At 41.2% G+C, this 26,336-nt stretch overlaps 1 protein-coding gene across 16 annotated transcripts in view; it reads left to right on the top strand.

The window, feature by feature from the left end:
• The window catches only part of ATP2B2 (ATPase plasma membrane Ca2+ transporting 2), a 168,288-nt gene that overhangs the window by 56,874 nt on the left and 85,078 nt on the right, over nucleotides 1–26,336 (top strand). For 6 of the 16 annotated variants that reach the window (XM_084214766.1, XM_084214778.1, XM_084214767.1 and 3 more), the window contains 3 exons: nucleotides 17,821–18,078; nucleotides 19,037–19,162; nucleotides 20,439–20,564. The exons of 1 other annotated variant lie outside the window; for it this stretch is intronic. In XM_084214766.1, the coding sequence (XP_084070892.1) occupies nucleotides 17,821–18,078; nucleotides 19,037–19,162; nucleotides 20,439–20,564 (510 nt within the window). Of the gene's footprint in view, nucleotides 1–17,820; nucleotides 18,079–19,036; nucleotides 19,163–20,438; nucleotides 20,612–22,235; nucleotides 22,269–23,765; nucleotides 23,862–26,336 lie in introns of all 16 variants that reach the window. 9 more of the 16 variants (XM_084214770.1, XM_084214769.1, XM_084214768.1 and 6 more) reach the window with 7 other exon arrangements.

Here is a 26,336-nt window from a genome sequence, read left to right as displayed (position 1 = left end):
GTGGCACTTTGCAGCTCTGTCCCTTTCTGGGGCTGCTTTCCCCCGGTCCCCCAGCAGGATTCTGCTGCTTTGGTGCCTCCCCCATCTCCACCCGTGTCAACTGGCCAAAAAATCCCCAGAGCCTTCTGCAAACCCCTCCAGCAGCAATTTCTGAGCCCTCTGCAGTCCTCCTCCTTGTTTCTATCTTCAGCCCCTGCATCACATGTGGATCTTATTGCAAAAACTGCTGATGTCAAGCCCTGCCAATCACCTGCTGTTTACAGGAGTGTCACAAACCTTTTAACTCTTCTTCCTTGAACTCCCTTTCCTTCTGTGGATCACAAAGTGGGGGGGAAAGCAGCCTGAGGTAAGATGTTTTAACATCCCAGCGTTCCCCAGGAAGCCCCAGGCAGGATATCTATTTTCCAGTGTACAGCTTTTAGCAGCTTAAAGGTGGAATAAAAAGGAAAAGTCTCTTTGGTTCAGGCAGCTTCTGTTAAAATTCCCAAGGCAAAGGTCTGGACTGAAAACAAAGTGAAATGATCAGTTACATGGCTCAGTGCTGCTCAGCAGGGTTTTGGCTGGGTCACCCTTCCCCTTGCTCATACAACAAGTTGGGAAAACACAGCAACAGCACATGGTCCCCTGAAATTTTGGCCTCCCAAGCCACTTGCATGGAGATGTTGGTGGTTTTATGCTGTTGCTGCTGCCTAGGAGCTGGCATTCCTGCTGGCCTCCCATGACCTAAAAGAGACTTGATTTCATATTTTATAAACAAGGAGACTTTATTTCATGGGGTTCACCACTCAGGGGTTTTCTTATCACGTTTTTGATGTGCCACACGTGCTCAGTGGGGACTCAAGCTGGAGATTTGAACCAGAAAGGACATCCAGAAGCTGGAGGGAAGGTGCAGCTGCTGGGAGGACGCTGCCTTGCCCTGCTCCTGTGCTGCACTTGCTCCAACTGGTGGCACAAGTGTTGTGGGAATGTCAAATGGGATGGACAGCAGGACCCAAAGAGCCAGGGAGAGGCAGGAGCCAACCTGTCAGCAGTGCCTGAGTCACCAGGCAGCAGGAGAGGTTCTCCCTGCAGAAGCCAAGGCAGCCAAGGGGTGTTCAGATTTAAAAATCCTGTCAAATTCAGTCAGAGGGGGAGAAAAAACCCAAAGCCAAACAAACAACTTCCCCATCTCCCTGTCCAGGTCTCTGGCGTGGGGTTGGAAGTGCTGTGTTGTTCCCATCCTCTCCCAGGTTCCTGCCTGTGCAGCACAGCCCCAGATGTGTCTTTTGGCATTTCATCTCTTTAGCAGCTCTGGAAATAAGTCACAGTGAGGAAGATTTGACCAGCTGTTAGTCTGGGTATCTCCGGGAGAAAGTGAAAAAAAGTAAAAAATTTTATTGATATTAGAAAGAATACTTATAAAAAAGAATATCTAGATATGAAAAAAATACAGAGCAGTGGGCAGCAAGCTTCTTTTTCCTGGTTAGGAGTGAAAATGTTGAATGTAACCTCAGGCAGCTTGAATTTCTGTGCAGTTTGTGCTGATGTACATTAAAAAAAAAATATTCCCCTAAATTTGGACAGTCAGATTCTCCTCCATGCAAATTCCCTGCCTTGGAGTTCTGTTGGAGCAGAACAGCTGCACTGGTGTGCGTGCTAGGCTCAGGCACAACGTTCCAAAGATGGGATGTCTGTCCCAGTCCCCCTGCACTCAGTCTGGGTATTCCTGAAAAAAATGAAAACCCATTGGGATAACGTGAAATTGAGCCATTGCTCCCTCAGAACACTTCAGAATGTTGTCACTGGGCTGGGTCATTTTGTGGTTCCAGCTCTCACCTTTCTTTGGGTCACTTTGTGGTTTTCCTGCTTTCAGCTGCTAAAGAGAATTTCAGGGTTTCAGAGAAGGTGAAGCAGGCAGGAGAAGCCCCTTTCTGTGTGGCCATATGTGTCAGGACTGCTTGACCAGAGATTGGATAAAATTCTTCTCTTTTTTCCCCGGTTTTTAAACTGTGATTTTCATCCCTTCACTTCCTTTGCCAACAATTGTGGCAGAACTGCACTCATTCTAGTAATTTCAGGTAGGTGATATTTGGAATTCCTCACTCCTTCCATATCCAATTCTCAACACTTTTCTTCCCACTCTCCCAGCAACATTTTCCATATTCACACTCACTGCCCCAGATCAAAAACTCCTTCCGCTCCCTTTCCAAGAAGCATCGTGTCTCAGGAAACGGCTCTAGTGGATATTAGTGGATATTTATTTTGGTTTTTTTTTTTTAACCTGGGCATTCTAGAACCCTTCCATCCCTGTGATGAAATCATCCAGTTCTTAGGTTGTACAAGCACAGCAGATGCCCGGTGGGGAAGCCTGGAAATGGAACCCGGCGGGCGCAGCCGCGGCTTGGCTCGGGAGCCGCGCGCAGGTGTCGGCGGGCAGGAGGCCACCCTGGGATCCACCAGGCACGGCAGGATTGGCTCTGCCACCTCATCTGCTGTGGGAAACGGCACTGGGAGCTGTGAAACCCTCTGGGGAGAGCGTTCGGCTCCGGCCACCTTGGGATGGTTGGGTTTGGCTTTGCGTCCGCGTCGTTTTAGGCGTAGGAATGAGCGCGGCTCGGGAGTTCATTGGAACCAGGAATTCTCCTGTGCCCCTTGGATTAAATGGCCTGGGGGAATAAAGAGTTGGTTTGGAAAAGGGAAAGCACTGATTGCTGAGGAGCTCGAAGCAAATTTAATTAAACTGAGTTAAAAGTAACCTGAGATAAATGGCCACGTGAAGGTCTGGTGCCGTCCTCTGAGGAATTCGGTTCATTTACTTCCTACTGAGGCACAATTGAATAGAAACTCAATGTTTTAATGCAGCATTTATCAATTTTTTTTACCTTGTCTTCACCTTTTCAGCCCAGCCTCCATTTCCCTCAGCACATCAGTTCAGGAGGGCTATTGAATGCGAAATAAAAGCGCATCCATTTCTCAAATCCTTTGCCAGACCTTTCCATCCTGAGGGTCTTGCAGGGCCCTTTCAAGATTGCAGGACATTTTCCACAGGAAAATATTGCATGCATCTCCCTGTCTCTAAAAATCCGCCACCCTGAGGTTCATTAATATGCAGTTAATCAATTTGATTAATGAGGGAAAAACTAAGAAATGTCAGAAATGAGTCAGCTGAACAAAAGTTAATTCTCTCATCTTTTGTGGCAGCTTTACATCTTAATTATTTTTTTTAAGAGCATTTTACGTGTGATAATGTAGATTGCATTAAAAGTGCACAAATGTAGGCAGCACAAAAATCTATTTTGTAAGGCCAATGTTAAAGGTATTTTGCAACCCTCCTAAATCATAGCAGCACACAGAAATAAACAACTGTAAGTCTTTTGCCAGCTCTCCCAGTTATAAAGCCAAGATCAAGACGAAAAACTGACTCCACAATTGGTGTGTGTGCCCTTAAACCAGTGTTTCCCAGTAACATTTTGTGGGACCCTGTAAATCTGTCTTCTCCATTAAAGAAAATGAGAAAATATGAAGCCTTTTCAGAAGAAAGTGAGCCAAAATTCATTTGTTTTAACACTTTGCAGTGCTTTGAAGCCTAAATGACACCCCATTTCATGGCCTGTGTCAGTACAAGGCCCCTACAAGAACCAAAAACGTTCCCAAAACTTTGCTGCAGATGCTGAAAACAACAAGTGGTGAACATTTTCTTGCTGTGTTTGTCTCGTTCTGTAAGTCTGCACGGAGAGTGTTACATAATGTTCTCCAGGCACTGAGCAATGAGAGCTCAATGGGAAATCATGGATGTCAGGGGGTGTAAGGGCCACACAGCTTTAAAAGCTGATGTGCCCTCACAGGAATCCTTCATCATCTTTGCTGCTAAACAGATCACACTGATCCACTTTTATTGTGCTGCCCAGGGAGGAGCGTTCTCAAGAGAAGCTGAGCTATTAGAAAATAGCATTTTTTTCATATAAAATAGATTAATCTCAAAAGCTGAGATTGTTGTCAGAGTTAGCAGGACAGCTTTTTGGGAGTGTTGCTGCTCAAAATTCTTTTCTCATTCACCATAAAAATTAAACCGTGGATTTTTTAAACCAGTCTAAGCAGTCTGTGAGCACGAGGGGACGAAGCAGTTGGCAGCCTGGAAAAGAGGAGAAACAGAAGTATTTGCCCTCTTAAAAACAGCTTGTTCTGCCAAAACCCCCATTTAACCTCCTTCCTCCCCAAGCAGGGATGAGGTGAAGCAGCATATGGCTTCTAGAGACATTACCACAGTCTGCTTGGCTAAGGAAATTTAGTGCTGGTGAGAATTTGAGAATTTGCTTTTTCAATTCCTGCTCTAAACATTACTTCAGTGCCAGGTGTGTCCCAACCCTCATTGTCACCAGCCCTTGTGCAAGGCTGAGCTCATGGGGAGCAAACCCACCTGAGGGGATGCTGGAGGGGATTTAATCCATCCCACACTCAATACTCCAACCCCCCCTGACAGACATTTATCAGAATTATCTTTAAAAGATTCCAGTGATGGAAATCCTCAGAACTCCCTGGATAATCTGAGTGTCCCTGCACAGAGACATTAATTCCTGGTGTGTAAGAATTACCTGGTTAAATCTGGTAAGAATTTAAACACACCTCTGTGTTTTACAAGGAGGTAAAGACCAGTTTGTGGTGTTTTATTTCCAGCCATATTTTGTGTACTTGAAGACAGCCTGATTATAAATACCAGGGAATAGCTGTTTGTGCAGACTTCCCCATCTTTTTCTTTGGGGATTTGAAATTTGAGTAGCATGGCAGTAGTACAGAAAATGCAAATATTGCAGTGAAGCTGACAAAGGGAGCTAAAATATTACCTTAAAAATATTTACCTGTTTTTTAAGAAAAAGAAATCAAAACTCCCTCAAATCAGTGGGACCCAAAATCTCTGAAAACATCTTTATTGCCGAAAGTTAATAGCTTATGAAATAATAGAAAATACTGGAATATTGAATGTCTTTTTTATCTCATAGTGATTTAAAAATAATTTTTAATTTGGCAGCTTTAAGATACCAATTAGTATTCAAATTTGCAGAAGCTTTATGATGTGACTTTTTAAAGATGAAGTATTTCTGGATCAGCTTCTAGGATTATTTTATATTTGGAGTTGAGACAAACTGCTACATCCCAAAGTCTGCCTGTGCTTACAGTTCCTCACTGTTGGTGGGCTTGAATTAGAATGAAAAATTATTACCTGGAAAAAAAAAATGTTCAAGCACAAAAACAAACCAGAAATACCTTTTTGAACAGGAAGGCACTTTGCATATATGCATATTTTCATGGATATATATAAACACACATATATCTCTCCTATTAGAAAAGTAGCATTTAAGCAAGTAATTTTGATTTATTTCTGTTCTGCCTTTTCTCTCCAGGAGATGCTGCTCCTCTTGTTTCAGTTCAGTGTGGATAATTAATATGCAAAAAATGTAGAATGCACATTCTAAATGGGGAGTATCCTAATTTCCTGCAGCTTTGGATAGAACCATGTGAACATTTCAGTTTAGGATTTGTCTCAGAAGTTCCATCTCCTGTGGGGTTCACCCTGAAGGTGGTTTTGGATGTGAATTCAGGGGGGAGAATTCATCCCATCCTTTGGGGTGAAACTGAGCTGACAGCCCCAGTTCAGCAGATGTTTCCTTAGCACAGAGGTGTGCACTGTAAAACTGCTTTTATAGGGCCATGCTAATATTGGGAGGACTTTTTGATGCCTGCTGCTGCTGCAAGACATTTGGAAAAAAATTTAATCTCCTACTGAGCTCATTCCTCACCCCTTAAAGCTTTCCAGCATGAAGGAATGGAGATGAAAGCAATAAACAGTGCAGGTTAGGAGGGGGTTTTGTGGCTCAGCTCTACAAATCTTCCCTATCTCCTTTGGCCAGGTTTTCCCCTTGCCCTGAGCGAGGCAGGGACAGCATCAGGAGAGGCCCAGGTGCTCCAGCACTGGCTCCAAGGGAAATAGTTAAATTTTCTGGGATTGCAGGGTTTTTTTTTGTTTAAGCTCCTCAATTGCAAATTTTCTTTATCAGTGCCTTCCCAGCCCTGAACCTCTGAAAACTCTGAATTGCTCTTTAGGGACCTGTTAAATCAGTCACCTTTTCTCAGTAACCTCTCTCTGCAGGGTGGGAGAAGTTGGCAATTTCTCTCTAAATGGTCTGGGTGTGTGAAGAGTTTCAGACCTTGGAAAAGGCTTCTGCTAGCACAGAACACTGCCAAAGCCACTGCAAACATCTACAGAAAAGTTTGTGTGAGTGTGGTCAGGCATCCCCACTCATCCCCTGCTCCTCTTGGGGGTTTGGAAGCTCAAGATTTCCAGGCAAAGCCAACCTTATTTTCAATTTTGTTTTTGCAGATTTTTGGTATTATTTCTGTTAAATCCTCCCCAGTTAGAATAACTTGTTTTAAAGCATTAAAAAAAAAAAAAGGAGAACATTTTTGGAAGCAAGCACACTTCATTTCTATCAGAACACAGCCAGAGAGGGATGGAACAGCACAAGCACCCATTAGTGAGGCAGATGCCACCCCAAAAACCCTTTTGCAGTGATTTGCTCTTTTCATCCCCGTGCTCCAGACAGAAAGGGAAGAGGCTCAGTGGGCAGGCACAGGACAGACAGCTCTCCTCTCTCTCCTCTGCTCCTGCATTTCTCAGCTATTTGCTGCTCTCTGTCAATGTGAAACGTTCTGCAGGGCTCTATTTAAAGCAGAGTGCCCCGATGAGAGCTGCTTTTTGGGAAGCATTTCTTTATTTGCCCGGGTTTCTGTGTTTCCTGGGGCTCTCAGTGAGCTGAGTGGGAGCTGAGGAAGTGCTCAGAGCCTCCTCTGCTTCCAGCTGCACTTCACAAGTGCTGGAAGTGATGCCTTTTTGGGCTCCCTAAAATACAGAGGCCAGACAGAATTCAGGGAATAAAAAGCAGTTCTATTTATTGAGGGGCCTGCAGGTACATTTAGGGCAGGTGAAATCCCCCATGGATTTCATGGATGGGTCACAGGTTTTCACTCTTTTATGTGTTTGGTCCAAACGGAAAATGTTTCACAGGTTTTTATACTTTTATCAGTTTGGTCCATTTGCATATTGGGGGTTACTCTGCCAATTCCAGCTCCAGGCAATGAAGTCATTGACCCCAAGTTTGCTCCCCCAAGTCCCTTTTGTTCCCATCCCTGGCCCTGAGGCAGTGAGGTGTCCTTGATTGCCAGGCCTGGAGAGGAATTGTTGTGTCTGCCCAAAATGGGGAAGCTGCAGCTGGCACTGGGTGTGGGGTTTGGAGTTACACACTAAAGAACTGCAGGGGTACAAATAAATTAAATATACACAAGCTAAAATGCACAGGCATCAGAAGTCATCAGGGACTGCTCCATGAGAAATGGGAGTTTTCCTCCTGTTTTTAGAACCCAGCTGCATCTTTATCTCTGACATGGCTAATTTTTATCTCCAAACTTGGCAGATTTTCCTGACATTATATATATTTTTTCCTTCATCCATTCGTGTTCAAAAAGACAACTTTGTCCCAGGAGATGCAGCATTCCCTCTGCCATTTTTTATTTTTTTCTGATGGCAAGGTTAGAATTCTAAATCAAACTTAATTAAACTTTTCCAAGTGAGTAAATGTCAACATATGGACGGCCACTTCCCTGCTAATATCAAGCTAACAGAAATTCTAATTTCTTGTTGGTTTTATTCCTAATGATTTGTTTGCATTGGCACAATAGCCTATTCTAAATGTGGTCTTGCAACACGTGATGGTGAAAAAAAAAAGGATTTATTTTCCTCCTTCTTTTACTCTGAATTAACCAATGGCATTTATTAGTGTTCCATCCAGAGCTCTGGGGTCACAGTTCCCCACGTTGCTAATTGGATTTACTCCATACATCTTTCGAACAGAGTTTGTGTTTTACATTGATTTTTTTTTCATAGTTCTGACATTTAAACAACTTAATCTGAAGGGGATCCCTTGTTTGTGCTGTGTGTTCTTCATTGCTGTAAATTGGTTTTTGATGAAGTCTGAATTTAAAACACTTTCCTGGTAGAGTTTCTGGGGGTATCAAGGCTGGCTGCTAAACCAGATTTCTCAATGTATTTTTATTCTGCACTGGAACTGAGCTGAGGTTGTCCAGCTTTTTTCCATGAAAAAAGCCTGAGAAAAAAAAGGGTTTTTTCTAAACTGAGCAAAACTATTTAAGGTTAAGACCATGTGCACCTGTTCTGCATTCTTGGAACAGTGACTTAAATCTGGAGAATTTTGTAGCTCTATTTTTATATATCCTGCATGAATACAAAGAAGGCTTCAACTTGCACCAGAATTTTCCTTCTGGACATTAATATTTGTGCTAAAATAAAGAGAAATGTCAGAATCACTTGTTACTGACAAATTTATTCTTATATTTGATTTATTCTTTTTTTTTCACTGTTTCTGCAGAGAGAGTTAAATAATATTAAGTATATTTCTTTATGGAATAGTTGTAGGTCATACTAAGAGCTCTTTCTTTTTGAGAGAAAGTCACTGTGACAATTATTCCAGCACGGCCTTCCTTGCACTGTGGAATATATTGTTCTGTCATTTTGGCTCACAGCCTCTCAATTGATCCCTCAAATAATTATTACTTACAGAATTTTAAAGAGGAATGATTTTTTATTTAATTTAATTTTGTCTTTTTTGAATAGAAAGTATTTTTTTGTTTGTTTGTTTAGCAGTGCCTGTGAGGCTGTTATAGTTGTTTATTATTACAGGGGTAAACATTCTTGTGTAAAAACACATTTTCTGCAAATTCCTACTGGGCTGCAAAAAATTTAAGTGAATGCAATTGCTCTTTTTTAGGTGTTTTGATGAAGATATATTCCACTGGTCATTTTAGAACACACCTGTCTTGATTTTTTGCCATATTCTAAAATGCTCACAGGGAGCTGCTTCTAGACTGAGATTGCATGAAAATTTATTAGTGGAAATTTTCTTTTCTGAAGCATCCCGCTATAAAATCCTTGTTTCTTAATTTCCTGCTTTCCTGGCTGGATTTCCAGCCAGTCTGTTTGTCTGTTCTCTTTCCTGTTTTGAACTCATCACCTTTGGAATGAGAGGACAAAGGAGGTCCTGCTCATCCAGCACTGCTTGGGTTTTTTTGGGCCAATTGATACTTTTATTGCAATGTGGAGTTTTAAATTTTCATTTATTTAAGATCGGCTTTTTATTTATTTTCATTTTTCTTTTTTTTTTTTCATTTATTTTATATTGGTTTTTATTTATGACAATCTGGTGTTGCCCCACTGCATCAAACTCTCCATTCTGTGGGGTTCCTCTCACCAGGCCAGCTTTGGGAGCCAGCTCCTGACAGAAGTTCAGTCTCAAGCTGTAACAACACATTGAGACCTTGTAGAGTGCAGAATGTGCAGTATTTTGTCATGTGGGACCTGCAGATTAAAGAATTATTTCCTAGTCCAAAGTGACCTCTATCTGCTTTCTACAAATCTCTGTTGGGCTGCAAAATCTGAGGTATCCCCCAGATGCCTTCCCTCCATGAGAGATGTGCAGATGGATCTCTGACAAAACCCTTGGATATGGCTCATCACACAGGGCCAGGGGGCCAGGCACGATTCAGCTCTGCTGGGGAAGAGGGAATGAGAATTACAACTCTGGGACAGCATAAAAAGTCTTCTCACATATTTTCCAGGAAGAGATCCTCCAGAAATATTAATTCTGCAAGTAGGACTCGGCTAGGACGTGCCCTTGCGAGTCAAGTGGTTGAATAACTGCTCTTGAATCCTTGTTAATAAACACAGAACAACTCTGCAAGGTCTGATTCCTGCATTTGGAGCCCGTGTTTTACCTTTAGAATATGAGGTTTTATTTACCTGACATCTCTAGCTTGAAGCAATGTAAGTGAAGCTACAACAACCCAACATCTAGGTTTGTCTTTTCTCTTGCAATCCCTTAGAACAGGACTCGTGATGAAAATTCCCTTTTTATTTTTTTTTTATTTTTTTGCCTTTCTCTCTTTTCTCTCTGGCAAAAAAAAGGAAACAAAATTGAATATAAACATTGCAGAAGCAGTTGCTTGGTCCTTTGGTGGAGTGAGGACCCGTCCCTTTGCCTGATCTCTCCAAAATGAATTTCCTTGGAGATGCCAGGCAGAAGAATCCTGCTTCACACACCCCATCTCCTGAAATGGAGGGAATGTTTCAATGAACATTCCTGTGCTCATGAATGTCTGTGATCAGGCTGAAGAACATGTGAAGATAGATAGATAGATAGATAGATAGATAGATAGATAGATAGATAGATAAATAGATTGATAGATAAATAGATTGATAGATAAATAGATAGATGATAGGGAGACACTATATCTATAACTATACAAAATATATAAATATCTATATCTATATCTATATCTATATCTATAATCTATATTTATAATGTATATCTATCTATATCTAATCTATATCTATATCATCTAGATCTATAGCTATTTCTATTTCTATATCTTTCTTATGTATATCTATATCAATATAATCTAGATCTACATCTATATCTATCTATCTATCTATCTATCTATCTATCTCTATATCTATATATCTATCCATATCTAATATTTATAGATATCTATATATCTATATCTATATCTATTTCTATATATCTATATAATCTATTTCTATTTCTATTTCTTTCTTATGTATATCTATATAATCTAGATCTATATCTATATATGTATCTATCTATATCATCTATATTTATATCTATATATCTATATCTACCTCTATTTCTATTTTATATCTTTATTATGTATATCTATATCAATATCATCTAGATCTACATCTATATCTGCATATCTATATATCTCTAATATCTATATCTACATATCTATATATCTCTAATATTTATATCTATGGATATCTATATCTATAGGTATTTCTATTTCCATATATCATCTATATCTATCTATATCTATATCTATATCTATATCTATATCTATATCTATATCTATCTATATCTATATCTATATCTATATCTATATCTATATCTATATCTATATCTATCTATATCTATCTCATCTATATCTTTATTATCTATATCTATATCATCTAGATCTATATCTATTTATCGATATCTATATCTATATATTGATATCTAATATATATATCTATATTTATATCTATATCATCTATATTTATATCGATACATCTATCTCTCTTTCTATTTCTATATCTTTATTATGTATATCTATATCTATATCATCTAGATCTACGTCTATATCTATCTCTATAATCTATATCATCTATATCTATATCTATCTATTCTTACAGGGCCCCCAGATTTGTTTCCTTGCATATAGATGCCAAAAAAGTGTAAATATTTAATGGCGAGCTCTGGAGCTGGCAGTTACATAACGAACCCACAGGGACAGCAGCTCTTTGCTTCCCCCTCCCTGCCCCCCTGGAGCCCTTACATAACAAACTGGTGGATCACAAAGCCAGGAATTCTCATGTTGGGTTCAGAGACGTGGCCAAAAGTGGCTTTTAGTGAGGGAGCAAACGCCCTGAACGTGGCTGTTTGCAGGGTAATTTTGTCACCCTCATAAATCCCTTCTGTGGCTTTGGAGAACACTGATGCTGCAGGTAACCTGTGTCAGGAAAATTAACCCCCAAACACCAGAGGTTGATGTCCAGAAAGGAGGCAGAGCAGTCCCTTTTTGACTTTATTCTAATACAGGGAGAGGCCATGGGGCATCCCCTGGGGTCTCTCACATTTTTGGAGGATGCAGCCTCCTTTTTATCCCAATTTCCCAGCTGCATTTCCCTTCTCTCTTTCCCCATTTCTCAGGAACTTGAGAGGTTCAGACTTCCCAAAACAGTTGATACCAGAGATTTCCCTCTAATGTACAACCCTCCCTTTTAATTGTTAATTCTCATGGAATTTAGGGGTTTTTCTTCCCCATTGTTTCTTTCATCTTTCAATATCCAATTTCATTTATCAGCCAACCTACAGTTTATTTGTAAAGTAAAATTTATTTTTCCATTCATCAATCAGTGGAATCCTTCCCATTGTTTCTTTTATCTCCCAGCGCTGGTTTTATCTACCTGCAGACCCACAGCTGGTTTGGAAAGACAAATCCCTCCTTCCTCTCCCTTGGAAATGTTTGTCAGGCTGACTGAATGCTTGGAGGGAGTGAGGGAAAGGCAGGAATGGGTGAAGCCGCAGTGATTCCTGCCCCTGTGCCTGAGCTGTGACTCTGAGCCAGCCCTGTGCTGCTCTGCCCTCGTGGGGAGTGATTCAACACCTGCTGATGCATCCTCATGCCGAGGAGGATTTGGGGCAGGAGTGCTGGTGCCAATCACTCCTGGGACTCCTTGTGGAGCAGAAGACACGGCAGGAGGAGGAATCTGCAGAAATCAGCACTGCAGTGTTTGTTACAGCCTGAAAAGCCTTGTTAAGGAGGGGAATTTATGGTTTTTATCCCATAATTTTTGGGTTATTGCTGCTTTTCTTACACAGCTAAATACATTTGTAAAGTTTAGAATCATCAGTGGTGCTGTTGAGCTGATGACAAGGCTGTAACTTTGAGCTGCTCAATTTGCTTTAATAACATCAGTGCTGGAGCTGCAGCGAGGGGGAAAAAATGTCTTTAGAGAAAGAGATTCAATAAAAAGTTTTTATCGGGGAGCTGTTGTCTTTCTGGTGACAAAACCAGTTTGACTGACTAAAAAAATTACCTCTGGGGGTGTGAGGAGATTTTCCTAGGGAATTTAAATGCCACAAGGTATTCTCAGCTTAAAAATAGCAGTGTGTAGGTTGAAATGAGTAGCTGAGAGGTATGTGCTGTAGGTTGGGATTTAGGAATACAGATGTTCCCAGATTTTTAAAAATGTACTTTTTCTGATTTAAAAATTACTGTGCTGCAGCTCAGGACCGTATAGTTTGTAATTATAATCATTATGTTATTCAAAGCAGCTTAAAGAATCTCCTGATAGCTGTTTGAAATTTTAAGCAGATATTCTTTTCAGCTGCACTGAGCCTGTGTGCTTCCTCCTGTATCTGCCCAGATTTGGGTGATATCAGGAGAAATGTACATTGAAATGGTGTGAAAGCATTCCAGATCCAACAGGACACGAGCCTGCCAAGCTGTCAGGTGATGCTGTCTGGCTTTTTGTGGACTTCTATTAATTCCCTTTCTTGCTTGCTAGCTCTCACTAAGTTGAAATGATTAATAACAGCCACCAGATGATTACCTCGTGCTGCTTCTTGCTCACTGTTCCTGAAGTGCTTTAACCTGTTCTTGTGCCTCCTCCTCTCCTTCTTCCCCTTCTCACCACAAGCATATTTCAGTTTTTTCTAACTTTCCCTTTAATAACCTTTTCCTCTCTTCCTTTTTTCTTTTTTTTTCTTTCTAAACCCTTCCATATGATCAAATTCAATTCATGCAGAGGAGGATTCTCAGGCCATTTTGAATTTTCCTGAGATGAAGTGCAGCCCAGGTGAGTGCCTGGAGGTTTGCTCAGCCCTCCAGGCTCCTGGGCAGGTTTGGAGCCCTGCAGTCCCTGCAGAGATGCAAATCCAGCTGCTGCCACCTCAGCTGGGATGAGAATGGAAATTCTGGGCAGGTTTGGAGCCCTGCAGACCCTGCAGAGATGCAAATCCAGCTGCCTGTGATGGGTGTCAGAACTTTCCTGTTCTTTCCTTCCTTTCCTCCTTTCCTTTGGATTTTTCCTTCCTTTCATCTCCCCTCTGTAGAAGACTTTTCCATCAGCTTTGCTGATCTATTTCTGGCCCAGTTTGAAGCTTTTTGAAGTTCTGTTCTCCTTCCACAAGGTTCTGGAAATGTCCTTTCAGCTATATTATGGACACAAGAGTCCCCTTGGTCCCATTTTGTGTTTCTGAGCCTTCTTTGAGGCTGTGCTGCCAGGTTCTCCCTCTCCAGGGGAGTTCCAGCTCACCTGGCTGCTCCTTTTGGGATAAGCTGATCCATTTTAGGGCTCCACCTGCTTTTTCTGTGCCAAAGGAGTCCCAGCCCTTTGCAACCTTGACTTGCAGGTCCTCAGCATCTCAGTTTCAAGCCCTGCCCATTTTCTGTGCTGAGGGTCAGACTTTGGCCGTGGCACACGTTCAGAGCTCGGTGTTTGAAACCTGTCTGCCTCTCTGCATTTGGGTTTTCTGACAGATAGGGCCTCTGCTAAAGGGAATTTAAGACAGAACATCACAATTTGCTGTCTTGGAATAAAACCCTGCCACAAATCTCATCTGCATGTTAACAGCTCTTTTGTGCTGCTTTTCACTCTGTGCATTTCAATAAAAGGCTCAGGCAGATTTTTGGGTAGTGTTGAGAGCCACGTGCTCTCTGTGGAAGCAGAACACCAATCTTGTACCTCAACATGGATTTTTCAAGCTTATATGAACATTTTAAATAAGTATAAGGTGTTTTAAATTCAATTTTGCTACTTAAGTGTATTAATATGATTAATTTTATTAATATTTCTTATCTTCTCCTTATCCATAAGGTCAATACTGGGTCACTTTGCACTGCAATAAGGACAGATAATCTAAATATAGACTTAAGAAGTTTGTGTCTTTTCCCCCTATAAATACATAAAGTTTCTTTCTGTAAATCCATGTAAGTCTTTCTATAATTTCTAGAAAACCATAACAGCAGAAAAAAAATTAAAAACCCAATTGTTTTTCCATAAGTATATAAGAAAACATTAGACAGACTCAAACCAATGGAGACGCAGGTTTCCTTTATTTTTATTTTTTTTTCCCTATCAAAAGGAACACTTTTAAAACAGTTTGGAAGCAAGAACACCACATAATTCAAGAAAATGTTTTTCCTGACAGATGGGTCATGTTGTAAAGGGCAGAGGTTGCATTTTAAAATCTTGCTTTTCATATTTTTTTTTAAAAAATCTGCTCAGAAATCTTGCTCTTGTAAGAAGCAGGTAGTTTTTTTGCTAGAGTTTATTCCTAGAAAAAGAGCATTTTGCATTGATTTATGTAGCACTTTTATCCCTTCTCCTTTCTGTGGAGTGTAAAATGCAAAGGCAAAATTCTGGAAAATTCTGCTGGTCTGGTTGACTTCTCACCTGGGCCCTGGGGTTTTAGAGAGGCCACATTGAATCTCAACAGTTAACAGCTCAAAAATCAGCTCAGAATTTCCTCCATCCTCTCAAGGACTTCAGGTTTTGATGAGGTCTGGCAATTAATTCCTCTACTCTTAAAATTCCCTCCTCCCTTCAACCACCTCTGCTCCACCTGAATTTATCATTGTCAGGTGAAAGGAACAGAAAAGAAAATTGAATGCATTTAAAATTTTGTTGTTTTCATTGGGTTGTGGAGGATTGTCTCAGGATTTTAAGTCATAAACATGATTTTTTATTCAGTGTGGAAGCTTGTCAGATTTAAGGACACTTTCCAAGAGCTTGATCCGAGTTCAATCTGTTTCCTTCAGATTTTCTTCCATTGTTACAAACAATTTTTTCAGCTGGAACAAAACAAAATTTTCAGTTGAAAAGTGAATTATTTTATTTGATTGTGCTTAATCTACAAGGTATCAGCAGGTAATTCCTTTTACGTTAATGATAATATTTTGTATTATTTACATGCTCCGTGGTACCATTTGTGTCAACATGGAGATCAGTTCTGACAAAAACCAACCTCGCTGCTCAAGTCAAGGAATGTATTTATTTTATTTTTTTACCTGATCTTGCCTTTTTTTTCTTTTTTAAAATTTTATTTTTACCTGATTTTTCTTTTCTTTCTTTTTTTTTTTTTAGTGAAGGGTCTTGGAAATATTACTCTGCAGCAGATCTTTGCTATTTTGTACAAGCTGGGCTAAGTTTCAACCATCTGAAAAGGAAATAAAATCAGTTTCTTTGAGAAACTGAAGACCATGTTTCTTTGAGAAATAGAAGAGGAGGTTTGCTCTTAAAAAACCAGAATATTCATCATATTTAATTCTAAGTCATATCTAATGGAAAAAAAAAAAAGGAGAGTGAATTCTGGTTTACATCTGCTGAAGCAGAATTACTTGCACTGGGAAACCATTTAAAACAATCAAGACAAAAGTGAATCTGCTGATTTGGAAAAGGAATGTAAAAATCCAACACAGCCCAACTGAGGTGATTAAGGTGGAACAGAGCAGAATTCATTAGTCCTTCCCCAAACCCCCATTGTGCTGCAGGAGGAAGATGCAGGGCTGGCTTCTGAGTTGCATTGGAGGCTGGTAATGAGCAGCTGAAGGTACTGAACTTCAAAAAGTTTCTTAATGTCTTCCCTGAGTGCTGTAGAAGTGGTTTTAGTGAGGTTCTTGTGCTGAAGGTTCGGGTGGGCCAGCTGTGGAAGAACATCCCTCCCAGGGCAGCCCCACCCTTGGGAGTGCCCTTAGAGCCTCAGTGTAAACCATGGAGAACTTGGCTAAAAACTCCCTTCATTTTCATTTTCTTCCTCTCTTAGGGGCTGTTCAGGCTCATCTTTCTTCCTTTGACTTTTGGTAGTGTTGTTATTGTTCACATGCAAGAGTAATTACTCAGCTGGTTAATGGATTATGATGCTCCAGTTTGTAATTTAAATGCAGAAGTCAACCTGGCTGTTCATTCTCTCTAGTGAGAGGTGATGAATAAACCAAATTACACTTCAGTCAGAGGTGGAAGTGAAGTTGCTGAACCCCCTGGTACCTGGGTGAGGTGGAGAAGTGATGTCAAATTCCTGCCTCGTGCCATTCTTCATGGAAAATGGGAACAGTTCTTCCCAGGTCCCCCAGGAGAGGAGGCTCTGCTGGCCAGGCTGAATTCTCCTCTCTCCCCCCAGCTGGGATTTCTCTGGATTGTGGCTCTGGAATGTGACCTTGGCTGTCCAGTATTTCTCCCATGTGCTCTTTCAGTAACAAGGAAAGCTATGTCACTTTCCTTTGGTGAATATGATCTATTTAAATTTTAATTGAAATAAATAATTAGCAGATGTATATAAAGTAATTCAGAATTAACAGTTCAGAACAGAGTGGTTCTCTTAATGCTGTTTTGCTTTTGGCAGCAATAATGTACTTGCAGTTCTAGAAGCATTTCTCTGTAGGGAAGACTGATGAATTAATATCAGGGAATTGTTTTCACTCAGTGTTCCTTAATACATTCATTATCAAATTGAAATGCTGATAAACTCAGCTGACCCCAGTATTTTTTAACAAGCTCTCCCTTTAAGTGTGTTTAGTTCAGAACATTCAGAAACTGTGTTGAAAATTGTTTAAAAAAATTGTGTTAAAATTGTTTAATTCAATCTGGCAGGGCATTAATGTGAATTTAATGCCATTGCTTTGCATTATTTAATGTCATTCATTGTTTTAGTCCTTCCTGCCACCTTCGGTATTATTCTTATTCTTCAGTATTGTTCTTATTCAGTATTATTCTTATTCAGTATTATTCATATTCTTCAGTACTATTCATATTCTTCAGTATTATTATTATTCAGTATTATTCTTATTCTTCAGTATTATTCTTATTCTTCAGGATTATTCTTATTCTTACCCTGCAGGTTTTGGTGGCTCAGGTGAGGCTGTGAGTCCTCCATCACAAAACAGAGTTGGTGCTTTCTCCTTCCATTTGTTTAGTCTGGGTTCACCGAGGATGGGTTGCTCGGAAGAAAAATTAAAAGGACGAAGATTTCTGTAGATTTATTTATTTTCTCCTTTTCACAGATCTCTTTATTTGTCCTTTCCCTCCACTCTGCCATGTTTTATCAGCAGGCAGTGCTTGGAAAAGCAGCTCCATCCCTCACCTTGTCACGTCACAGCAGATTTCATTTCTTGTGGTACACCCGACCTTCCCTAAACCGATCCTTCCCATCTCTGCAGGGTGTGGTACTGCAACAGGAGGAGCTGAGGATGAGGGGGAGGCCGAAGCTGGCTGGATTGAAGGTGCTGCCATCCTCCTGTCTGTCATCTGCGTGGTCCTGGTCACTGCCTTCAACGACTGGAGCAAGGAGAAGCAGTTCCGCGGGCTGCAGAGCCGCATCGAGCAGGAGCAGAAGTTCACCGTGGTGCGAGGGGGACAGGTCATCCAGATCCCCGTGGCAGAGATCGTGGTTGGGGACATTGCACAGGTCAAATATGGTGAGTGCACGGCCTTTGGAGCCTTGGCTTGCTCTGCTGGCCCTTCCCAGGAGCGTGGACACGCTTCCCCGGCAGGGTGAGGGCAGGTTTATAGGGCAGAAAGTCAGTGCTGGCCATGCTGAGGTGACACCTGAGCTGTCAGGGCAAAAGGAGAACATAAAGACCTGCTGGAAAGCTGCACTAGGAAATCAGTTCAACTGGTGTAAACTTTTCACTGACCAGGACAAGGACTGGCCAGTTTTCCAGTTCCTTCCATTTTTCTTTATTTGTCCTTCCAGTTTTCTGCGCTTGTCCTTCCAGTTTTTTGTATTTGTTCACACAAAGGTAATTCTCTGTCATGGAGGATTACATTATTCAGATTAATTTCTTTTTATTTCTGTCCAGTTAGGGGCGAGGGGAAGTGTTTTTAAATGTTGGATAGAAGGGAATTGGGTCTCTGTGATCACCTCATGAGTTGTTTCAGATCCAGACTGATCCCCAGTGGAGTGAGAGACTCCTGCAGGAATTCTGTGTGCTCTGGAGGGAGCTGTTAATTCCAGCAACATCCCCCTTCCATCAGCCATCACATTTCTCCTGGACTTACCTAGGGGCTCCCTGAGGGGGGAAGGGGAAAGGGCAGCTCAGCTGTTAATTAGCTGCTGTTAATTCCTGTGAAGTCTGATGGAGAAACCTTCAGGTGACGTGAGGAGCACTCCCCTGGCAAACCCCCATGATGGAGATGTCCATTGTGTGGTAAATGTGATACATTTGGGTTCTGGGATGCCATGTTTGCAATAAAAGGCCTTTCCTGGCTGGATTGCAGTACTGTGGCTTGTGTGGACAGAATCAGGAATAATTCCTTCCCTTCTAATTTCATTTCACCTTTTCATGCCATTAATTGTGATTTTATAACAAAACCCATTGTGTGACTATAAAAACAATCTCATGAAGGTTTTCTGTTGCCCCGTTCTGGCCACAGGTGACCTTCTACCTGCTGATGGGATATTTATTCAAGGAAATGATCTCAAAATCGATGAGAGCTCCTTGACTGGAGAGTCAGACCAGGTCCGCAAATCCGTGGACAAAGACCCAATGCTGCTGTCAGGTAAGGTCTGCCCCATTGTGCAAACCCAGGGCACTGGGAATATTCCTCTGTCTGCTCTGGGGTGTCCTGAGCCTCAGGGGAGCACTGACTGACCCTCATCCATGGAGAAATTTTCCCAGACTTTACATAGACTGGAACCCACAAAAGTGTGAAATAGATTATAGAGAGCAGTGTGGGTGTGTCACTGGGTGAGAAATTGAGGGTTTGGGATTTTTAGTGTGCTGTGGATGGCAGCAGGATGGAGGGCACAGGGTGTCATCCTGGGTTCCTTCATGCTTCTTCTTCCTTCTTCTTCATGGGTTTGGGTGGCATTTTGTAATTGAACAGAAAAGTCTGCATTGTGGTCTCTGTGGGATCAGTTATTGGGTTAAAAGGGAAAATAATCCAGGTGCCAGCTCTTAATTGGATAGTTTAGTCTTAAAAGACCTTGGAACAAGAGATTGTTGGCCATTCTGTGCCTTCTAATGAAAAGCTGCCCAACTCACAGCAGTGAGACTGATAAGACAGAGATTTACTGATAAGAAATAAGAAATACTTGAGTCTGAACATGAACTACCGTTCAAGTGCTTCAACCCAGAGCCAGAGAAACCAACCACCAGTACCACCACACCCCCTCCATCCCCTCTGCCTGCCTGCTCTGCCCTCTCCAGGTGTGCAGAGCTCAGGCTGAGCTGCCTGTCTGCCTCCAAAGCTGCTCTGGGAGCCTTGGAGCCAAGGGCACTTTTTGGAGGATATTTTTATCCACCTTTGTCGTCCAATTCAGGAGAAGATTCACTCAGAGCAAAACCCAGGGATACAAATTGCAAGTTCTTAATTAAAAGGTATTTGGAAATAGTGACACATCTTAAAGGAGGCTCTGATAAATTTCTGAGGAAGATTGCAGGTCCTTTCCTTTCCAACTGCACCAACCAAGTCTCTGCTGGCTTTTGAAGCTATTTTCTGATCTTTAGGTTTGAATGGAATTTTTTGGGGGGATTTTTTTTTTTTTTACTTAACTTGTGTATTAGTGATGTTTCAGAGGATAAACTTGGTTGATGACAATATTTCTTTTAAAAAGAGAGTCTTATGGTGATGGATGTGCAGCCTGAGGTTTGTGCTTAAGCATTAATTCTTGGTTGAGAATAATGCACAACAGGGTTTGTTTTGGTTATGTGGTAATATCCCACTCAATATAAGTTTATAAAGTGTAGCAAATATCTCTCAATACTTTCAGAAAGGCCTTACATAATATTTACATTTATTTTAGCTCTCTGTAACCTGTCCTGCCTCTTTGCAGGCACCCATGTCATGGAAGGCTCTGGGAGGATGCTGGTGACTGCTGTGGGGGTGAATTCTCAGACTGGCATCATCTTCACTCTGCTGGGAGCTGGGGGAGAAGAGGAGGAGAAGAAAGACAAGAAAGGTAAATCTCCCAACACCAGGATGCTCCAGAGAAAGCTCCTGGGCTTTGTGCAGCCAGAGCTCTCCTCCGCTCTTGACAAATAAATGGGATTTTTCAAACTGCCTTTCTTTTTTTTTTTATGACACATTTTTATCATCACATGTCACACAGAAAAACAGCAGAAGCTGTTAACCAATAAATCCATTGGATAACAAGATGTTTTTCCAGTGTGAAACTGCAGGCTCCCAGTCCATACTGAAATGCAAGGGAATACCTGGGCATGCTCCAGTTGCTTCTCTACATGAATCCATGCTCACCTGCAGTTTGCTAAGATTTTGTGCTTTTCTATCAATTCAATATTTTTTCCCCAGGAAAAAACCCTTTGGCCATGGAAATAGCATCTGCCTTGGAGCTTCAGGACTAAAATAAAGATAAGCTGTGGCTCTTTGCTAGCCTGGATTGTTTAATGTCAGTGACTGACTTGAGAGGCATTTTAATTTCTTTGGGTGTAAAGGTCGAGCTAAGAATAGTAAAAGCCAAGAATGTAGCAGTAAATGTTAGCAGACAGTTTTACTTTCATGTCCTGCATCAGTTAACGAAATCAAGAAGCCTCTTTGGGCTTTTCACCTTATTACAGTGTGATGTCATAAGCATTTGCTAATTTATGGGCTGCACACTAAGCAGAAACATGATTTAATGTCTGTCCTTGCCAGTTTTTCTTCATGCAGTCTTGTAAATTGTTCTGCTTCCGCACTTTCATTCCAAGTCTGTCCTAAGAATAGCTGTCTTTCAGACATGAATAAGGGCCAATTAATACAGGTTTTTCAGATATTTCTGCTCTTTCTAGTGGTGTTCGCTATTGATTAAAAAAAAGCAGTTAAAGCTTTACTGAACGTTTTATTTGCTATCTGTCAGGCAATATGATTGCACCTTTTTTGTTTCCATCATTTTATATGAAGCTGCAGATAGGAAGGCCAAATTCCAATGGTTTTCAGGACCTACAATTTCTGAGTATGTTCAACAAGTGTCTGCCTTTGACTCTCCGCTGCTTTGAGAAAACCCCTTTTTACTAAATGAGATGTTTACCAATTCCTTTCTGCACAGAAATACACAATAGCTGCCAGGCATGGGGGGGGCTCCAGGAGAATTAAAAGGAGAAAAGACTGAAACTTCACAAAGCAAAACTCTTTTATGCCAGACCAGTTTTGAGCAGCACCTTGGAGTTTGCTCTTGTTCTCGTTCAGAGGATGTGAGAGCTCCTGGGCTGGGTTTAACTGGGCTGGCCTCCTTAGGCTCTGCTCAGGACGCTGGTGGCTCTCTCAGGTTTCACAGGGAAGAGCCTGGAACGGCAGGAAAAGAGAAATCAGGGAGTTTTCCTCACATTGTGGCTGTAACTTACCCAGAGATTCTTACAGAGATGTGTTAGAAGTTGGGTGCAGACACAGAATTTAATTGAACATGGCTCTGTAGAAACAGCTATAATATAAAATAATCCACAATATAGAGAATTCCTCCACATTCTCTGATGCAGCTTTGTGCTGGTGCCTGAGTAGAGCTGGTGGCAGATGGAGGCACCAACTCAAATGAAAACCTCTGGAACATAAACCTGCAGTTCTCAGAAATCCTGCCCCTTTCAGGCTGTGTGGGTGTGTGCTTTTATTGTTCATTAACACTTTAAAAATCATCATGCAGGTGTGAAACAGGAGGAGGAACAGCAGCTTCCAGGTAGAGTAAGAATTGTACCCCATCCAATGATGCAAATCAGGGGGGGAACTGCTGATTGAAATAATCATCTTTGAATCAGTCAAGCTGAAATTAAAAAGTGATTTCAAATCAACAAGATTGCTGGTGCCAAATCTTTTGGTGAGCAGGCATTGTTGGTGTTGCAAATCTTCCCGTTCAGCTGGAATAATCAGCTGTTCTCCAGAAGTAAATTGCAAAGTGTTTCATGTGGAATACTTGATTTGCTGTTAGCAGCTCACGCTGTGCTGGTTGGGGTGGGGATCCAAACGGAATAAAGAGCGAGCACGAGTCACCAAAACAGTTTAAGTCGTTGCCACCACAGTAATCAAATTTGCAATTGAAATTTTCCTCAATGCAGTCGCACAAGGTGTGTTTTTAAATCCTGGGAGCTGTTTATTTTCTTCTCCCAATTTGCCATTTGTAAATAAAATCAGCCCATTCTTCTGCAATACCAACCCAGTACAGCATGAAATAATCCCTGTGGGGCAAGGACTGGAGCAGTTTGAAGTCTCAGTCAGGATTCATGGGAGGACTTGGTTCTGTTGTGAGCAATTAACCACCAGAAACAAAACAAAATAAATTGTAGCTATTGTTTGCAGAGACTAATTTTATTGAACTTCACTATAAAAAACATAGTAAAATGATAAAACCTTCTTCAAGCTTTTCAGTTTCCTGTTAGGAAAGAATTCTTGTCCAATTTTTTCTAATATGTGGATAATAACTGAAAAGAAGAAGTTGTTTTCTTTTCTGATTCTTCCTTCATGTCACCACAAACCAGGAAATGCCTCATGTCCATTACCTGGATTTAAAATAACCCCTTATTCTCCTCAAGACTATATTTGCCTTTTCCACATAAAATATAGGAAAATTCCATGTTTTTACTCAGATCAATAAGCATTTTACCTGGGTGATGGCAGGACCCTGTTAGACTGGGATGCATCAGTGATGATAAATCATAATGTGCAAAATTATTTAAAACGTAAAATATTTACCACTATTCTATGTAGAAGTATGTACAGATGTAGATATAATACATTTTTAAATGCAAATTTTAAAGCTACACAAGCACTGTGTAAATTATCTCCAAAGGAAACATTTCAACCACTTTAAAAATGCATAAATTACAATAAAGTACAAAAAACAAGACATAAAAGGACTAAAGCAATGTACACAGGACTCACCAGCTCCTTTAACTTTGCTAAATGTGTTTCATATTTATCTTTGGTTATTATTATTGTTGTTATTATTATTGTTATTATTTGAGTTTTTAGCTTACTTTGTGACCAGCTTCTCAATGCCACATTGCTTTTGAAATTTGTGTTAATTAATTTCAAACTCTTTGATTTTGGGAGCAAACAAAGCCACGAAGGCTTTTCGCTCCGTCACGTGCATTCGTTCGTGTTGCTTGTTATTATTTATTTATTATTTGTTTTTGTACTTTTTTGTTTATTTATTTTTTTTTTATCCATTATTGCTCAGTAGATTCTTCCCATCCCTCCTCCCACCCTCCTCCAGCCACAGATGGTGCAGCAGGTGCAAATGCCACTGATAATGCAAATGCCAGCTTAGTCAATGGTACGTCACAACCCCCGGCTTGTCTGATTTGATGGATTTCTCTCCTGACTGTGTCAAATTCCCTCTCCCCTCGCTGACCTGCACAGATGTTGTGTTTGTGTGACTGCACTCTGAGAGATCCTGCTCCACACGCTCTGCAGGAGCTTGGCAGAGGGGCTGCAGGGATGCTGCAGCTCCATTCCCGGAATTCAGCCTGGCACAGGCAGAGTTTGAAATTGTGATTTATTTGCCATTCAAACTGCAGTTAAAAGAAGCAGTTATGTCAGGCCAGTTTTAAAACTTTTAGGCAGACTCGCCTGATGTTTTATTATAAAGTTTCATTATTCAGCATCGATCTGGAGAAGAGCACCAGGAGAAAGGGGTTCTCTCTGCTTCTCCTCCTTTTCACTCTCCTAATTCCTCACACAGTTCTGAGAGAGGGCTGGGATCAGGGATCTGCCTCCATTTCAACCAACACCGTGTTAGGGACAACGTTTGCTGTTTTCAGCATCTGTTTCAGGAGGGACCAAGAAGTTTTGTGGATATTTGTGTGAGCCCTCAGTGACTTTCTCCTGAGCCTGCCTAAGTGAACTAAACCCAAAGCAAACCATTCCTGCAGCCAGTTTTGACTGTGTCCCAGTACAGATTCCTGACCCCGCTTGTTAGCACGCAGATATTTCAGCGTCTCTCCTAACAGTCAGATTCCAGTGTTAAATTGGATTGAATGGGTCAATATTAGTGTAGGCATCAGCTGTATTTTGCTGCTAATCAGACACATGAGCCTTTATTTGCCAAGCAACCTTTCCTTCTTGTGCAGAGCCAAAAATACTGACTAAAGTCATTCTACTTTTCATCATGTTGGTGAAAGAAGTTTTTTTCCTTGCAGGTTGCATTTCACATGTGAAATGAGAGTTTCTGACAGCAATATCAAGTGCTAAACAGGGAACAGGATTTACTGCTGTAGGATCTTGTTTAAGGCAGTGACACAGGAAATCTTTAAGCCTATTTTCAAATCATTTAAAAGAAACATATAACCAGATTTAAAACCCATTCTGGAAAACTAGGATTTACAATCCCTACATCTCCTTGCATGGCAGGGACCTCCATCATCCTGGTTCCAAATTCCCTAGAGGGCAAGAACCAGGGAATGAATTGTGTTTTATTCTCCATTGCTGCGAGGGTGCTGAGGCCCTGACACAGAGCAGGTGTGGCTGCCCCTGGGTCCCTGGAATGTCCAAGGCCAGGATGGACATTGGGGCTTGGAGCACCCTGGAACAGTGGAAGGTGTCCCTGCCATGGCAGGGGTGGCACTGGATGGGCTTTAAGGCTCCAACCCAAACCATCCTGTGATGATTCTGTGATGATTCCACTTTGGTGAGTGTAAAACAAGAAAAGTCCCCTGCAGTCCCCCTGGCTGCTCAGCACTGCTGCTCATCCCTGCCAGCTGCAGAGGAGGGATGGGAGCTGAGCTCAGCCCCACTTTGCTGGTGCCCAGCAGGTGCAGAACGAGCCCTGGGCTCTGCTCAGAGCTGGGGCTGCCTGGTAAATCCCTGTTGTGTTTGGGCTTAATGCTGAGCTTAATGAGGAAATTGAGTTCCAGGGGATATTAGATCAGTGTCGGAATTAGGGATGTGATTTTCCATCATCCTCTCTCCAGTCAGGAACAACAGTTACTGCCCGTGTTTATCCTGGAGCTGAGGGATACAAGCTCAGGGCTTTGCTGTGTGGAGTGAGTTTTTTTGTGCAGTTAAGGATGCTTTGGATTTTAGTTCCTCTGAGATGAGGCAGGTCAATAATTCTGCTGTTCTTTGGGCAGGAGAGGCTTTCCCCAGTTCAGCTGCTCAGAGACTTTAGGCAAACATAAGTCTGAGTGCTTTGGAATTATCTGGGAAATGGGCAACGTCATATTTCTGGTAATTTCTCAGTTAGCACTGCTGATTAGGATGAGTTAAATGCTGAAAATGTAGATGTGGTCTGAAGGGGAGAAAGGAAGGAGAGGATAAGTTACAAAGCAAGGACCCCAAATTCATCTGTATATTCCTTTGGTCTGGATGAAATGAATATTTTTTTAAAGTCTGAAAATTCTTCCTGAGGTGTGACTGGAAACAAGAATTTTACCTACAGTCATTGTAGGTATAGCAGTCTCTTCCCCTATAGTCTTTGGGTAGAAAGTATCTTAAAATAAGAATTAATAATTATATGCTTGAATAAGTAGCAAGCTCAGGAAATGTCATTGCTTGAAAAATCAACCAATTACATTTCAGATAAAATATTTTCATTGTTAATTGTCAATAAACAATTGACACAAAAGAAAGAGTTTGCTGTCAGCCTGTGAGCCTGTAATGATAAATTCACTTACTTTGTGACCCAGTCTGTGTATTATGTGCTGTACTAAAGGAATTCTTATAAATGTTGAGTTTTAGGAATTGAGATCAAAATAGAAAATTGTTGCTGATCTCATTGTCAGAATTCTGGACAATACGTTCAGTTTTTGAA

Source organism: Fringilla coelebs (genome assembly GCF_963513975.1).
Source record: "Fringilla coelebs genome assembly, chromosome: 13".
Classification (NCBI taxonomy): Eukaryota; Metazoa; Chordata; class Aves; order Passeriformes; family Fringillidae; genus Fringilla; species Fringilla coelebs.
This window is presented reverse-complemented; position numbering and strand designations above follow the sequence as displayed.